The 17103-nt window shown below is 53.3% G+C and overlaps 1 protein-coding gene and 1 long non-coding RNA gene across 2 annotated transcripts; one reads left to right on the top strand and one right to left on the bottom strand.

Annotated features, from left to right (window-relative positions):
- Nucleotides 1–4527: 4527 nt before the first annotated feature.
- LOC141934227 (uncharacterized) lies at nucleotides 4528–8362 on the bottom strand. Its single transcript, XR_012626291.1, has 3 exons — nucleotides 8229–8362; nucleotides 6238–6331; nucleotides 4528–5136 (listed from the first exon to the last, which is right to left on the bottom strand). It is a non-coding gene; the product is annotated as an uncharacterized LOC141934227 (long non-coding RNA).
- Nucleotides 5706–16397, top strand: EPOP (elongin BC and polycomb repressive complex 2 associated protein). Its single transcript, XM_074849563.1, has 2 exons — nucleotides 5706–8340; nucleotides 16203–16397. Exon 1 carries the CDS (start codon nucleotides 6111–6113, stop codon nucleotides 8313–8315), a length of 2205 nt encoding a protein of 734 aa, XP_074705664.1. The 5' UTR covers nucleotides 5706–6110; the 3' UTR covers nucleotides 8316–8340; nucleotides 16203–16397.
- The last annotated feature ends 706 nt before the right edge of the window (nucleotides 16398–17103 follow it).

The raw sequence follows: 17103 nt of genomic DNA, 5'->3' as shown, positions 1-17103 counted from the left end.
CGCTCGCCGGGACCTGCCCCGGCTTTGCCTTAAATCTCTCGGTTTTACCCCAAGCAAGGCTCAAAACCTTTTAAACGCGGCCTGAGCAGCACCATTTGGTCTGATGCAATCTATTGCTTTTCCTAGGCCTCTCTGGTAGTTTAAACAGTTTTCATCAGAAAGCACATTTTCGATTTATTTTTTTGGTGTTTTTTCCCCGAGAATCGTGTTGTTTTACGGGGAGGAAAAGGGAACAACAGCAGCAGCAGGGATGGCCGCAGCCTGCGGCCCCGCAAGCCGAGCTTATTTTCAAACTAAACCCACTTTTCTGTCTTTGTATTTTGAGACAAAAGAGAGAAGAGGGGATTTGCATCTTTATAAATTGTCACTAAATACTGCTTTTGTTTGAACTGGGGTAGCACCTAAAGGAAAAAAAAAAAACCAAAAACCGAAAAGAACTAAACATCTACTAATAACGGCCTGTGCATCGCAGCAGATTCACTGCAAATTATCCCAGCCCGGCCGCCCTGCACAGCCACTCGCTCCTCTCTTCTCCTCAGCCACTGGTTTTCCAGAAGCCTCTTATAAATATTAAAATTCATAAACCGATAAATTCAAGTATCGGTTTAGGAATAGTAGGATTCGTTAAAATATTTTTAATTAGTGATGCAATGCGCCCAAAGTTTAGAGAATGGAGAGACATTTTTTCAGTGGTTTCATTGAGTATTATTCACAAACTGCTCATGGAGGAGAAAGGGGGAAAATTCTGAAAAATTAGAGAGAAATCCTGAAAAATAAGAGGGAAATCCTGAAAAATAAGAGGGAATCTTGAAAAATAACCCTATCCCGTGTGAATGAGAGGGAATATCTCTGCCCTTGAGTGCATCCGAGAGCATTTTATCAATCCCTGGCAGCATAAAGGGGGGGTCCTGGAGCAGGGAGAGCAATTACAAAGCCACCCCCCACCCCAAAGGGAAAGAGGCATTTTTTTCCCTCCAGGCTGGCCCTGGCCCGTCCATCCGTCTGTCCTGCAGGTCGGGGCGGTGGGGTTTGGGTGTGCTCCTCCAGCTCCCTCCTGTAGCCTGTAAAATGTACCAGAGACCTTTAAAAAGCCAGTGAACCAAGTGATTTGTAGAAATATTTTCATCCCGGACAGTTTAAGAGCCTGTCAGGAGTAACTGCCTCTGATCAAAATATTGGGGGGTTTAACCAGTGCCTGGTGCTGGGCGGCTTTCAGCTCCCCCCGAAGCGATGGGCTTGCCTGCAGGTCTTTCACAAACCGAAATTTCAAGAAAAATATATCAAAATCTCAATATTTTCCTTGGAAACACCCCTCGATTCTGAGCCAAAGGGCTTTGCCATCCCCGCAGAGGGCCCGAGTGTCCCGGTGGGAGCACCAGGCCCATCCTGCCCCAGCGAGCAGTGGGGAGGTGGGAAATCGCAGCCTCCCCCCGCAGGTTTCCAGCTGGGATCCGCCGTGGGAGCATTTGCCGAGAGGTGCAGGGGCACGGCCGGGCTGTCCCTGGCTTTAGGGGTCTCTGCGTGGAGGGATCTCGGCATCATCTTGGCCACCTCATTTTCTGGGATTTGTTTCTCGCAAGAAAAGGAAGAGAAATGAATCGATTCTTTGCAATTGAAATAATTCCGTTAGGCCAATATTAATTTCTAATCACTTTTTTTTCACGGTAAATCTGATGTATCCTGCTGAAGTGCCAGCTGCTCTGTGAATTCCTCCCACTCACCCCCTGCCCTCACTCCCACCGGCAGCATCTCCCCTGTTTTCCCGCTGGCACCTGCTTTTTTTTTTTTTTTTTTTTAGGTATCTCCCCCCTCTCCTGTTCTCTGCGAGGGGTGTAAGAACCACAAGCGAGATTTGAGCTGCCAGGCCAAAACCAGCCGCCCCACCCGCGCTGAGAGACCTCGCGTACACCGTGCACAACCCACGCAGAAGGGCCCCAGCCCCTAAAACTTCTTCCTAACCGGCGCAACTCATATTTGGGGTTTTCAATGATTTTTTTAATTTTTATTTTCCTCCCCCAAGCTTTGATGCTCTTGCACCAGGCCAAACAGAAAAATAAAGCACCGAGAAACCAACGTGGAAACCCCACGGGAAGCCCCAGCTGGAGCCTGAGGGATCCGCGCTGCTGCGCGGCCGCGCTGCACCCCGCGGCCGCGGAAGAGGTTTGCAGCGGCTCCTGCTCCGTCTCCGCCCGAGAGCCCCGGGAGGGGCGTGCGGAGCCGACCCCGACCCGCGCAGAACGGACCCCCCCGTCCTGTCCCGTCCGCAGCCCGCGGAGGCCCGGACACGCGTGGATCCCCCCCGTCCCCGCGCAGCGCCGTGGGGTGCGCACTTCCGCGTCAGGCAGAAACGCACCTTTATCTGCACCGGAGCCCACTCGGGGCGGTGCGTGGGGATGAGTTTACCGGGGTAATCTCACCTGAGAAGTCCCCCGCTCCCCGAGGGGAGAGGGGTGGGAGGGAGGGGGGGTCCTGCGCCTCCAGGATCCCCTGGAAGTGGGGGTACCCCCAGAACCCGATCCCTTGTACTGCCTCCCGCGGAAACAACCAGCCCCGGCAGGTACGAGGGAGAAATCTCCCGGTGATGGCTCACGGGTGGGGATTACCGCGGGGACCCCCGGGTTATTGTCCTACCCTCCCGGGGGGGTGGAACCCCCCCTTCTCCACCCTCGGGAGCAGCAGCTGGGGTGAGATGCAAGTACACAGAGATACAAATATATAGATATACAAATATATAGATATACAAATAGATACACAAATATACAAATATGTAGATATAGAAATATTTAGATACACAAATAGATATACAAATAAATAGATATACAAATACGCAGACACACAAATATACAAATAGATACACACATATACAGATATCCATCGCTGGGGGTGGGTGCAGCCCCGCTCGCCCCCAGCCCTCGCGTGGGACCCACGCAGCAGCCCATCCCGTGGCCATTTCCGTGTCAGGCCTGTGGCCACCCGGACAATAAAGCCGTGTAGAAGCCGCCGTGCACCGAATAACGACCAGCTCGTCTATACGTTTCTAAAGGAAAGCGTTATAGCGGGGCAGTGGGGCACCCACGGCGAGAGCAGCAAGGGCGCCTATAGCAGAAGCACCGGGCGCTTATGGAGCGACTAAACCGCTTTTGCTTCTGAACCACGGCCCTGGCCGCGAGTACCCTGCCCACCACTATACTTATATATATACGTATGTATACACGGGTTTGTAAAGTATCTGTATGTCCCACATGGGGCTGTCTGCGTCCCTATAGAGACGTCAACGCACACACACACTATTGAACTTTATCCATAGCCAAAATATTGCCTATTTGTGTTCCTATCGACAGAGATTTCCTGGGAAATGACGTATCCATACATTCGCCTCTGCGCGGATTCTGAGCCCTGTTTCCTCCTGGCCGGCGAGCCGGGGGCTCCAGGTCCCCTCTAAAGCCCCACAAGCGATTGGGAACAGTTTAGTGCGCTGCTCGAACTTGTATTTTCTTTACCAGCCCCCCCCCCCCGCCCCGCACACCCCCCCTCCCCGGCTGCATCAGCCGCATGGGGCAGGGATATTCTCTGCCAGGTCCTTCCCTCCACCCCACGCTCCCCTCCTCCAGTCTGGCACGGAGCAGAGCTCAGCCTATAGGTAAAATGGCTCTGGCTTTCCGTGGAAAGAAAAATATCCAGGATCTCCCTCAGATCTGCGAAGGGAAACTCCAGGCTGGCTCCAAACAGGACTTTCTGTGGCCCCTCGCAGCGAGCCACGCCACAGCCCCCAGCTGCAGTATCCCCTAACCGGCCACTTTCCGTCCATCGCGATGCAAACTCTCCCCCCTCCCCTCTGCCCAAACAAAGAGGAATTTGGTGTTTGTGTTGGCCGGCAGACCTTTACTCACAGGAAACTCTTGCCTGTGGAAAACGAGGGTGAAATGTGGTGGTTTAATGCAGCCAGATCTGGCAAACGGGGGCTTTGCTTCTCGCAGCAAGGCCAAGCGTTTGCGGGGGGTGCGCGCCCATGGGTGCTGGGGAGGGGGGACCCCCCGGCAGTGATTCCTCCCCCGGCAGAATCGGGATTGGCACCGGGAGGCTCCGCTCCCCGTCAGCCGGCGAGGAGGTAAAAGCAAATCAGGTGATCTCCGCTCCCAAATTAAAGGCGATGTTGGAGTTATTTTAAATTTTTTTACACGCATACTCAGGAATGCGCTTCCTCCTCCTCCTCCTCTGGGATTGTTTCTAAATCGGGATCATTTGTGGTTGATTGTACATATAGTTTAACAAATTATTATTATCAAATTACTCAGATTTTGCCATTTGAACCACAAAAAAAGGCGAGGAAGACTAAAAGCAACTTCTCATGTGGGAGACAGACGAAGCTTGAAAGGGAACAGCATGCGCTGCAGAGCTGCAGCTTCCCTTCCCCCAGAAAGGTTTCCGAGGTAACTGTTTCCCCAAAATTAGCCTCCTGAGCAGAGAGTTAAAATCCCTCGGTCCAGCCTCCGCGGCTCCACTCACTTCGCTTAAGTAGCTTCAGGTTTATAAAGAAATAGAGGGGACGGGACAATGGAGCTCCGGGCTGGGTAAGGGGTTGGGGGTTTTTTTTGGCTTTTTTTTTTTTTTTAATTTTCCCCCCTTGAAGACAGAAATCTGCAGCCCTGCTTTTGGGAAAACATCGCCTGGTTTGTAAGGCAGGAGCGAGCTACTAAATGCCGAAGAAATCTTGGGACTTAAAGTTTGAAATAAAGTTAAGCAGCGCAAAGGCATGCAAAAGAATTTTTTTTTCCCTTTTTTTTTTTTTTTTTTTAAAGAAAGAGTTTGGAAGAAAAAGATGCGAAGTGAATAAAGAACGTGTGTGAGTAAAAAGGAATATAAATATCTTTGCATTGCTTTTATTTGTACATATTGCCGATGTTATTGTTGATACCGCGCTCCAGCCCGTGCTCACTCCAGATAATAAATACAGTAATTGGCAATTAATAAGCATTCCACTCCGGGTTGAAGGATGAATTGTTGCGGAGTCAATCGTTTTGAACAACTCGCTTAGAGGAATATCGTTCACGCTTTATTAAATATATACGCACACCCCCCATCCCAGAGGAATCCGGGCAGATTTGGGAAGGCGCAGCAACCTCTCTTAAAACAACCCTACGTGGAAAAAAAAAAAAAAAAAAAAAAAAGCTAAACCGCGGAAACAATGCGGAGGCACCCGCGCTACCATCACCTCGAAAAGACAGCGTAATTTGTAATTATTATTTTTTTTTCAGGAAAAAAAACCCCAACAACCAAACAACCCCAAACCACCCAAGGCTGCCTCTATTGTGTGCGCCCGGGTGTCGGGGCGGCGGAGCCGCGGTGCTGCGCGGTGCTGCGCGGCCCGCCCAAGGGTTTCTGAGGTTTTGCGCGGGGGTGTGCGTGTGAAATGTTGGGGTTTTATGACATCACAGGCCCGGAGTGCCCAATCAGCTGGCGGGTGGCGGGGACGGCGCGGTGGGGTGTTCCCGAGGATATACCGTACGCGGCGGCGGGGCCGCGAGTGCGGAGCCCGCGGAAGGTGGGAGCCGCACGGAGCCCCGGGGCTCCCCCGCCTCCCAGCCCCCCCCTCCGCTACCATTTTTCCGCCCCCCCCCCCCCTCCCCTTGTCGGGAGCTTTGTTTGCTTAAGCATCTCAGTGGCTTCGAACAGCAAAGGGGGGGTCTGTGCTTGTTGATTCCTTCCCCCCCCCACACCCCCCCCCCCGAGATTATTTTTGAAGTGGAAGGTGGGGTGCGCGGCCGCGGGGTGGGAGGTGGCCGTGGGGAGCCTGGAGGATGCAAGATGTTTGACTTCTTTATTTTTCTTTCTTTTTTTTTGGCTGGGGAGGGGGAAGACGAGGAGTCAAGCCCCGGTACAGGCGGAGGAACTGGGTGTTTGGAAGATGTTGCAAACCATTGACTGGAGCGTTTGAAAGGGAGATCGACTGCTTTTTCTTTTTTTTTTTTTCTTTTTTTTTTTTTTTCTCCCCTCCCCCCTCCCCCACCTCTCCGGAGGGGTAGGGATGTGTGTGATCAGGGAGTGGAAACAAATATGTCCTTATTTTCAATGCCCCCTTTGAAAGAGACAAAGTAAATGCTCCTTGCAAAATGTTCCTGACCTGCGAAGGGACCTTCGGAATTGTTCCAGCCACCATGGATTACAATGGGGAAGCCAGGCCGGGGGATTTTCATGCTGGCTATCAAGAAATCGAAGGGATAAACTTGGGATACTTACAGATCAATGGCACCCAGATGTTTGCTTTGGCCCAGGTCCTCAGCGACCTGTTTAAGGATATCCCCAGGACCACCATCAGCAAGAAGATGGAAACCTTAAAGATCAAGAGCCGACGCTGCGATCTCAAAGAGCTCCGGACCCTCAAAGCCATCAACTCGGTGCCCACCCGCGCGGTGAAATGCTCCCTCATCTCCAAGGCGGACCTGGAGGCTCTCTGCACCTCCTGTAAGAGCCTCAGCCCCCGGAGGAGGAAGAGGAAGAGGAAGAGCAAGAGGAGGGAGCAGCTGCTGCTGCCGGCCCCGGGGGAGCTCTTCCCCTGCCCCCGGCCCCAGCTCCTGCCGCCCTGCAGAGCCGGCGGCTGCTGCTCCCCCGCGCCCCCCGGCCGCCCCAAGCTGCCCCCCGCTTTCCCCAAGCCGCGCTCGGCGCCGGCCGCGCTGCTCCCGCAGCCCTTCCACCGGGCCTTCCCCGCCTTCGAGAAACCCCCCCGCGGCCGGAGGAGCTGCGGTTTGGGGGACCGAGGTGGGTTTTTTGCCGGTGTCCTGGCCGGGTACCCCCGCGATCTGGCGCTGCTGCACCCCGCGGCCGCGCATCCCGCCGCGCAGGCGGCTGCGCTCGCCCAGCCGGGCCGGCGCAAGCGGGGTCCCTGCTGCGGGAAGGGGCTTTTCCCGGCCGAGAAGGGGCCCGCGGCCCCCCGGAAAGGCCGCTCCTCCGTTTTCCCCGGCTCCAAGCGACAGGGCACCTCCGCCGGCTACTCCAGCGACTCGGACTCCAGCCTGGATTTGGGGGGGTCCAGTCCCGCCACCTCCAGCGACTCCTCGGAGGAGGAGGAAGAGGAGGAGGAGGAGGAGGAAGGGGACAGCTCGTGCAGCAGCGAGGAAGGCAGCTCCTCGGAGTCGGAGAGCAGCTCGCTGTGCAGCGGGGACTCGGTGCAGAGCACCCGGTACAGGCAGGCGGCTCTGCCCCGCTTCCAGCCGCAGCCCCCCCGGGAGCCCCTCGGCGAGGAGCGCCCCGCCGAGCCCCCCCCGAGCGTGGGCAAAGCCCTGCGCCCCGACCCCAACCTCCTCTTCCTCTCGCAGCAGCTCTGGGCCAGGACTTTGCGAGCATCAACTTTGGAAAGTTTGAGCCCGGCTCCAGCCCTGGGCTCGGGGGCCCAGCCGCTGCCGGAGCTGTACGCAAAGCAGGAGGCCTCCCCTTCCTCCTCCTCCTCCTTTTCCTCCTCCTCCTCCTCCTCCTCCCCCCCTCCCTCCCCGAGCAGCACCCCTGGGGGGGCTCCGCAACAAAAGGAGGGAGGCTTTGGGGACGCGGAGCCCTGCGCCAAAGGGAAGGATTTGCACAAAGATGCCTCGAACAATAGAGCCTCGTTAGGCCCCAGTGACCAGGCAGAGAGGCAAAGCGGAGCTTTAGCTGGGCGAGCGCCTTCCCAAGAGCCGGCCCCGGGCTCGGCCCCGCAGCCCCCGGCTCAGGAGCTGGCGGGGAGCCTCGGCCCGACCCCCCCGGGGGAAACGGGGGAGCCCCGTCGGGAGCACTTTGACCGGCTGATCCGGCAATCCAAGCTGTGGTGTTACGCCAAAGGGTTCAACCTGGACGGGAAAAGTTTACGCCACGGAGGGAGGACGGAGTCCTGTAAAGCTGCAGAGCTCAAATCCCCCGGCTCCAAAAGAGCAGAGAGCCCCAGCACCTTGTCAAACAAAGCTTTGAAAGGCAATGGCTCGGAAAGGAATGCCAAGCGCAGACGCCTTGCCAGAGGCGCTGAGGCAGAAAGGCAACAGAGCTCCTCTAAAGGGAGGCCACAAAAGACTCCGAGGAGGAATGCCAAAAAGGGAAACACTCCCTGCAAACGCCTCGGCAGCGCCGGGCCAACCCCGCCTCGGAATTTCAGCCTCATGGGCAACTTCCCCTGTACTCCCTCCCTGGTCGTGGGGGAAGATGGGGACCTGTGTCCTGCCTCCTCCTTGGGGGTCAAAAACTCCTGGGCCCTCTCCAAAACTCACCCGCTGTGGAGCTGGCACCTGGGGGGCAACGCCATCCCGGTGCCCCCCAGCCTCAAATTCCGGGGCTATAGCTTGGAGGATCTCTAAGGACAGCGGACGGCCCGGAGGAAAGGTTTACATGCAACAGATGAGAGATGCAGGGTGGGCGGGGGGGTGGGGGGGAGGCCCGGGGGTGGGGCGGGGGGGGTTGGGGGGGGGAGCGGGTCCCTCCGTCCCGCCGAGCCCCCGGGGCCCCCCGAGCCGGAGGGTCCCGGGCAGGGAGGTGGATGCTCGGAGGAGCCGTGCGGGATCCGGGGCGGGGGGGGGGGGGGTGGGGGGGTGCGGGAGCGTTTCTGGGGGGTGCGAGTGAGTGTGTGCACGGCTTCGGCTGGGGGCAGGACGGGGGGTTTCCCCGCTCTGCTCGGCGGGGGGAGGATTATTTTTTGTTGTTGTTGTCCGTGTATTTGCCAGGGTCCGCTATTAGTTTCGCAATGAGTTTGAAGGGGCGAAGCTAAAACACGCGATCAAACCGAGGGGGCGGTGGATGGACGCTCCCCTTCCCCCCCCCCCGCCCCGCTGCCAAAAGCGATGGGTTATTCCCAGCAAAGGGATTTGGGATGAACCGCGCATTTGGGAGGGGAGGGGAGGGCCGGGGCTCCCGCTGCCGCGCACAGCTCGCCCCGGCCCCCGCTCCCGCCGCCCCTTCCCACCCCCCTATGCCAAAAAACCCAGGAAAGAATAGATCTAATTTCTGCCTTTTCCTCCATAAAGGCATTGGATTAAACTAATAATAATCACACGCAGAGAGAAATAATGATGTCATGCAGCATAAACACTCCTTTTCGGCCCGAGTCAATCCCGGAGAAATTGGGAGCAGCTATTCCAAATAACTATATTAATAGCAATGTAATGTTTTCTGTCTGCTTAAGAGACAGGAAGAAAACACCGACTTTAAAAAGACCAGGAAATTCTGTTTACTAAAAGAAAACAGGAGGCTTTGAGAGGAAGTTATTTGAAACTGCTGCACGTATATTTAAAAAAAAAAAAAAAAAAAAAAAAAAGAAAAAAGTGAGTTGTTTGCTGGATAATAACCCAAACTCCGATAGCCTAAAGGTAGCAGGCCTGTAAAAGCTTTACGGGCACAAGAAATAGGATCCAGGAGCATTAGCAATAGAGTACAGATGGACAATTTGATCTCTCCCGAGCTCCGGAGTGGAATGCGGGGAAGAATGCGGATGTCTCTCTCCTCTGCAGAGGAAATCATATCCCACTTTAACTTTTCTTGCAAACCAGTGGCTTTGTCACTGGCTCTTTTGACTATTTCTGATGTGATTTCCACCCCGCTTTGGCATCAAAGCCCGACGGGCTCTCTGAAGTCCGCTGTGTTTTGGAAACGTGAGGCAAATCAAAGCTGATGTGTGGTTTTTGGGTTTTTTTTGGTTTTGGTTTGTTTTTTTGGTGTTTTTTTTTTTTTTTTTTTTTTTTTTGGGGGGTGTGTGTGTTTCTTTTTCGCCCCCTTCTTTACAACAGAAAATATTCGCAGCCCGCGGCCGGGGATCACGCAGTGCCCGCTCGGGAATTTCTATTTTTCCTCCAAAAATTGGCTCCCCCCAAAAAAATCCCTTCACAGCGTCCTTTGCTTCCCGTGAAAAGGGAAGGGAAAGGGAAGGAAAAGGAGAATCATCGCAGAATTCAAAAGAAAATATTCAGATCTGGCACGGCCCGTTTTGATTTTTTTGGTTTAATTCCATCAGTGGGTAAAAAAAAAAAAAAAAAAGACATTTTTAAGGTCAAGCGTATTTTGTATCTATTAGGCGCTGTTTTTCTTGGAGATGGTGAATTGTTGCTAAAAGCAATGTTTGTTTTACTTGGGTTTTTAGCGGGTTTTTTGGTTAACTGCGTTTTTTTGTTTACTTCACCCCACCTCCCGTTGCTCCCATGCCGAGCAAAAGAGGGGGATTTCTTCTCTCTCCGAAATATTCAGGTTTTATATCCGTGGCCGTGGCCGGTTACCAAAAAAAAAAAAAACCAAATCCCAAACCTGCGAGTGTGTAGGAGCGAGAAAAGCCGATTTTGGGGAGTTTGCTTCCGCATCGCTGTCTCGGGGTGCGCACACAGGAATCACACAAATGGGGGGTTTTCTGCCCCGCATGTCCCCACAACCCCCCTGCTCCCCTCGGCCTGGCCCCCCGGGGGGGGACCCGCAGGGCAGAGCCGGGGAGAGGGCAGGGGACACGCGTGGGGGGGGACACGCGCCCGTTTTCCGTGTCATTGCCGAGCGCGGAGCACGATCGCTCGCTCTCCCTCCCCGACTCCCCTAAATCCGGATCGGGTTAAAAATGTATTTTCTAGGAAAAATAAAATTTAAAATAAACTGCGGGTGGGTGGGTGGGACGGAGCGGTGCCGCGGGAGGGAGCCCCGGCCGCACAAAGCGCCCGCGGAGACCGGGCAGAAAAAACCCCCGAGATCCGCGCTGGGAATGAATGCAAAAAATCTATATATATATATATATATATAAAAAAAAAAAAAAAAAGCAGCAAACCCCAGACTCCGCAGCTCATCTGCCGCGGGCAGTAACAGCCAAATAACTCAGGAATATTTTCTAAGGGATATAATCACCTCGGGAAGTGCGCGCGTGGGGTGGGCGGGTGAGCGGGCAGGCGGACACCTCCGCGTGTGCGGGTCCGCGGAGATTTCTCTCCGTGTGTAGCTGTACGTGCGGGTGTGCGGAAACCACAGCTATTACTACAGGCTGTGTGGGCGCACACGCAGACTTTCCACTCCCGCACATCTTTATCTGCTCGCACACGTAGGTCCGTGCGTGTGTAGGTGTAGATATCTGTATATAATGCAAGGGGGTTGTAGCAGGGCTGTGAAAACAATACAAAATACCTCAAAACTTTCCACACAAACACACCTTGAATGGCTCCTCAAGCAGCAGAACCATCCCGTTCACAGCAAAAAAAAAAAAAAAAAAAATTATAATAATAATCCCCCCATTTGTTTTTAAACATGTTTCAAGGAAATTAAGCGATCCAAAAAAAAAAAAAAAAAGAAAAGAGTAATCTTCCTAGCGATCCTTCAGTAAGAGACTGGAAAGGGGGATGGCGATGCATAGAGAGTAAATCGAAAAAAATAAAAATTAAAAAAAAAAAAAAAGGAAAACTCAAACTGTTATCTGAAATAGCCTGTTTTGGACTTAAAAAATGAACAAACCCAAGCGGTAGTTGGTTGGAAGAAGCAATACCTCTGCGGGACACAATGAGCCGGGAGGAGGGAGCGGTTCGAGCGATACAAAGTAGTTCTGGTTTTGAGCAAAAGATCAACTCGCATCGCCAGGACAGCATAAAGGATATAAAGGCACCTTTCTAATGACATTAGTGACATTGCTTTATTTCCAAACGGGTGCAAACGAAGCAAAAACGGATTTTTTTTTTTTTTTTCCATAAAAATATTTGTCTAGGTAGGAGAAAACCGAAAGTATGTTGTAAAAAAAAAAAAAAATAAAGAAAACTTTTATGAAAGGGTGCTGCTTTTAAAAATGCAGCCTGCTTTAGACTCAGGAAAAATCTCAGCTTGGATATGGTGTGGTGCTTTGTAATCACGGTTTGTAAGGGTTTATTTTTGGGGCTGGGCGTTTCAGGGACCTTTGCTCTCTCTTTGCGTTGCTGGATTAAAAATTCCCATCCAGTGGGTTTAAAAATGTCGGTCACTTCATGGGTGCTTCTCTGCTGGACCCCCGGATCCAGGGATGCTTCTGCCCAGGGATAATTTATTTTTGAGGGGTGCTGTGGATGGGGAGGGGAGTTATTTCCCCAGGCTGGGCACATCCAGAGGCCGATGCTGCCTTTCCTCCATGCCCTGGCCTAAAACACACATTTAAAAATAACCACCCAGGGGAGGAAAGAGCCTTTTCCAGCCATGTATTGGGTTTTCTGTTTAGATTTACTGTATCTTTATTTATTTGAAGTTGTTGTAAGTATATGACGATGAAAGTGTTAATTCCTGCGTGCAATATGGAATCTAGGCTGAGAAATAAATACATTTTTTTTTTACAGAACTGGCTGATATTCGGCCCTTTTTGTGGGTGCGTGCCAGGGGGTGGGGGCTGGCTGGTGTGCACGTGTGTGTGTGTGTGTGTGTGTGAGGTGTGGGTGCTCCCGGGGGTGCTCGCTTTGAGGGGGGACATGCATTTGTACACCCAGAGCACGCGTGTGTGCCCCCACCGAGGGGGTGCGTGTGCCTGCGTGTCACGGAGGGTGCGTGTATCAGCCTGTGCCGCCCGTCTACGTACAGCTGTGGCCGTGCACATCTGGCCGTGCGTGTTTATTTACGTGGTTCGGGAAGCACGTTCCTCTGCTCACATCCCCCCCCCTCCATGGGCCTGGCACCCTCCTGTGTGCCAGACCCGCGGGGGACGCCGGCTCCGTGCTTGCTCGCCGGCGTGTTTGCGTGCGCAAGCGTGTCCCCGCGTGTTTGTGGCCACGGCCTCGGCTCCGCGTGGCTACAACCCTCCGTGCCCTACGGCTGCGCGAAGGCACGTGTGGGCCCGTCGCCTGTGTGAGTGTGTGACTGTGCACGCATGTGCTCGGCGGCTTTGGGGGGGGGTGTGTGTTAAGCGTTTCTGTGGACAAATTTTGCCTGAAAGAAACATTTTTCCTCAACATTTAATAGGAAATCAATAGCTCCTTCCCTCTAATTTGTAGGGCAGAGACTGTTCCCCAAACATGTGTTTCTATTTTGAGGGCCTCAGGAGTTAGTGCCCCTTATGGAAGGAGCACTCCAGATATATTTTTAAAATCTCTGCCAAAGGGAAACATGGCTAAAGTCTGGAAGATCCCGTTGAAGCAGCGTTGGCAGAGCCAGATCCAAACACAAACCCCAGCGTGAATCAGAACAAGCGACCCAAAGACTGGAAGGGGTTTTTATCTGTGCAGTGTGTTGAAATGGGCCTGAAGTCTGTCATTTTGGAGTGGGGAAGGTTGAAATTCTGCCCTGGGAAGCGTTTACCCGGCTCTTTCACAGCCAGAAAGATTATCTCTCCAAACCGAGAAAAATGGAAAGAGAAACGAAACGTACCCCCAGCCGGGACCTCATTAGTTGTGATTAATAACGAGGTATTATTCGATTGCCACAAAATCATCTGATGACCTCGCTTTTGCAGGGGGCCAGGTAAAAACCTCCTCCGCCCTTAAAAATCACTGAAACCCAAATTGCACAAGAATATCGATCTGTAAATCACGAACGCGGCGCTTGAAACCTATTTGCAGGGTTTTTTTTTTCCCCCCCTCCTTTCTGGCAGGGAGGAAAGGAATCCAACTCAAAATGACTCCCATTTAAAAACATTTAAAATTTCGAGAGGCAAAGCCTGGGAGCAGCCCGAGCAGGAGGCAGCGACCCCGGCGAGACCGCACCAGGTCTAATCGCAGCCAAATGACCCTGCTATTATTATTATTATCTTTTAAAGAAGGTAATTTAATAATGACGTTAATTATCTGCAGGAACCAGCACGGGACCTGCCGGGGAGGGGGCTCTGAGTCCCCCCCTCCTCCAAAGCCTGTACATTTACGGCTGGTTCATACCCAAAAACTCAAGGGGGGAGGGAAGAAAAAATCTGTAGCCCCGGAGCAAGGTGTGGGGGGAGCCGAGGGAAGCTGCTGCATTTATTTAGTTTAGTGTCAGGGTGTTAATGATAAATTAGATAGCAGAGGAGGGGCTCAGTAAAACAGCAAGCTGTGAGAAAAAAAGCAGCGTAACCCCCTCCCAGGGCAGGCTGGGCTGGGGGCAGGGAAGGAGCGGGGAGGGGGTGAGGGATTAAGTGTCACTAAAGGCCTTTCATTTACCATGTTTACATGTAGTCAATAGAAGAGAATGGACAAGGGTTTATTGTGAGTTATGAGGCTCTTTCTAACTCCCATGTTATCAATATCTCCCTCTTCAAAAAAAAAAAAAAAAAAAAGCAGTGGTGGTGGGGAAGCAAAAAATGAGTTTAAAAAAAAAAAAAGAAAAAAAGAAATTATCCACCAACCTTTCTGGAAGGTGGGAGCCGGCCCTCCCAGCCAGCCCACAAAGCGCTTTGGAGGATCCTTCAGCTGTTCCATATAAATCTACGGGCTCAATAGGTGGAGTTTATGCTTTTAGCAATTGAAAGAAATTACCCTAAATGAGGCCATATGGGAAACTGTGCTCATCCTCCTCCCCCTCCCCAAAACCGGGGGAGGATTTTGCCTGTCCTTTGTCAGAAAAAGGAGGTTTGGGCCGGGGACAGGAGCCCTGCTCGGGCCGGTGTGTGGCTCCGGTTTTCTCCCTTTCCCAGACCCGGGGGGGGGAGAAAGGAAATTAAATCCTGGCTTTGGGCTGGCTCACACCACCCTGCCCGGCAAACAGCACGGATCCACGCTGGGTTTGTGGGGAAGGGGGTTCCCAAAGCGCTGGGGTGACCCCTGGGGGTTTCTCCCCCTCGGGGGCTGCTCCCCCAGGAGGGGTCTGGGGGTCCCAGAAGGTGTGTGGGGGGGGTTCAGGGCAGTGTTGATCCTCTGACCCATTTTACCCCCATTTCACCCCAATTGCCCCTCGGCCTCCCTGCAGCATGCCCGGATCCACTCCCTCTCCCCGGGAGGATCCATCCCTTCTGCACACCAGGACCCTGCACACTCAGGGTGTTTACCTTAAATTGAATTTTTTCCTACAGTTTTACACACTGGGCTCATCCAGCCCTTTAATCAGCTGGAAATACCAGCAACCGCCCAGACGACTGCTTGTAATTAACCATTCGTTACAGTGGTTAACCCCCCCCCCAAATAACTGAAGACGTTGCGTAGGAAACTCGGGATCCTGCATGCAAGCGGCTCGTCATAAAAGAGAAGTGACCCATCGGGATGTGCTCTGAAATCAATCCTCCCCGAGCAGCCTGCGGGATCCGAAGCACCGAGGCCCAGGGTTTGCTGTCTGTGGTTTCTAACGCGATGAAAAGCCCTCCTTGACTCGCAGTAAAGATCTAAGTTGAGGATTATTCTCGAACTGTTCTTTAACTTCTCATCGGAGATTACTTTGGGGGATGAAAAAAGGAAAAGAACAAAAATGTTGCTGGTAGATTTAGAATTTTATGTTCTTAGCTCTAGTTAATTTTATATATTTATCGTCTCGCTCGCAAATACTGGGGTTACTTTTCCCAGTGCTGCATGAACAGAAACATCAGTAACGGGGGAAAAAGGTGAACCTGACCCCCCTGTTGTCGGGATTTGGGGAGCAGGATGCTTGGATGAAGTGTGTGCAGGACCAGCTTGTCCCCCAAAATCCGGTGGGAGTGTGGGGAGGCCGGCAGGTCAGAGATGTGGGGTGCTGCCATCTCCCCTCCCCAGCCCTTCACCAGCTGCTTCCAGGCTGGTAAACCCTGAGCCAAGGTGGTTTTCTGGGAAATAGAGTTATTCTGGGTTGTGGGTGCTGGGGATCTGCCCCTCTGCTGCCATTCTCCCTGTTGGGCCCGTGCTCAGATACCCCCCGTCGGTTCCCAACAGCAGAAATACATAAATACACGTGGAAGTGAAAAACCTCCGACGGGGCAGGGAGGGCCTGGGGGGAGCGGGGAGGTTTTGGGGACGCAGGAATGTCATGGGGCTGCTTCTGCCCTGCTCCGTGTCCCTCTGGGTGTGGGCAGGACCAGAGGTGCTCTGTGGAAACGGAGCCTCCCTTCCTCCCCTTCCACCCTGCAAATAACTCCCATTCTTTACCTACATATTTGTAGTTTTTTCCCTGCTAATTCCCATTTTTCCCTGCATTTATCCAGGTGGGATTCCCTGCCCTGAAAGGTGCCCCGAGGGAAATATTCATACATGAAGCTTCCTGCATCCCTAAATCACCCCAGGGACACTGGGTGTCACTTGAAGGTGGCTGCTGGGCACCCACCGTGTGTCCTGAGTGGACAGAGCCGTGGGGCGAGGGGGCAGGATGACACCATGACACCCCCGTTTCCTTTCTTATTTCCTCTTTTTTAGGTCTGAGAAGAGGAAACGGCACCGAGGGAGCTGGGGAAGGAGGAGGCGACCGGGGAGCACTGGCTGGCAAGCAGCATCCTTGGGGGACCGAGGCCAGGCAGGATGCGGCCCTGGGCCGGCTGGAAGCGGGGTGTCACCCAGCTGCCCCCCACTTCCCCTGGCCCTGCTCCGTGTGGCTCCCTAACGAGGTGACGGGGGCTGCAGGGCCGGCTGTTGGCCCGGCTGAGGGGGGGTGCTCCCCAGGTGTCAGCTTTCCCTATCTCACCCTAAAATCTCAGCAGCATGAACTCTGTGAACCCGGGGTGGCACCAGCTGTGCTCCCCCAGCTGTGGCCCATCCAGCTGTGCCGCCTGGGGGGGCTGGAGGAGAAGCCCCTTTCAGCTGGTAAGGGGGGAGCAGCAACGTCTTCCCCCGCCAGGATGGGGGGCACAGTGGGGTGCAGACATAGGGGGTCATGGCTGGATGTGACCCCCAGGGTGCATGGCTGGGGTGCGAGCACACGGGATGAGGGTCCCTGGGGCGCAGGACCCCGGGGTGGAGGTCGGGACCCCATGGGGGTGGTCTCAGTGCACCGCCACGATTTGCAATATCGTACGTTGGGTTTTTAATCACGTGATTTCAGGGGAGATTCACGTCTGTGGTGAGCTCTGGTCCCCGTTATTTTCATTATTAATCCTTACTGCTCCTACAATTATAATGATAATTTCAGCACTTACTCTTTCAAGAAAAACACTGGTACCGAGTATTTGTAGAACACTTCTGTGGAGGAGAAAAAAAAAATCTGTTAATAGCAGTTTGTGACAGAAAATCGTTTGGGCTATGCTGTCAGCATACCTACTAATACCTGAATAATTAATGTCATACTTTTTTTCCTCTCTTCAAATATTAACATCTTTAGAGT

Source organism: Strix aluco, chromosome 24, assembly GCF_031877795.1.
Source record: "Strix aluco isolate bStrAlu1 chromosome 24, bStrAlu1.hap1, whole genome shotgun sequence".
NCBI classification, from domain to species: Eukaryota; Metazoa; Chordata; class Aves; order Strigiformes; family Strigidae; genus Strix; species Strix aluco.
Note: the sequence above shows the minus strand (reverse complement) of the source record. Positions and strands in the feature narration are given on the sequence as shown.

Coding starts and splice junctions, on each gene's coding strand:
- EPOP (XM_074849563.1), top strand. CDS start 6,111: ATGTTCCTGACCTGCGAAGGGACCTTCGGAATTGTTCCAGCCACCATG.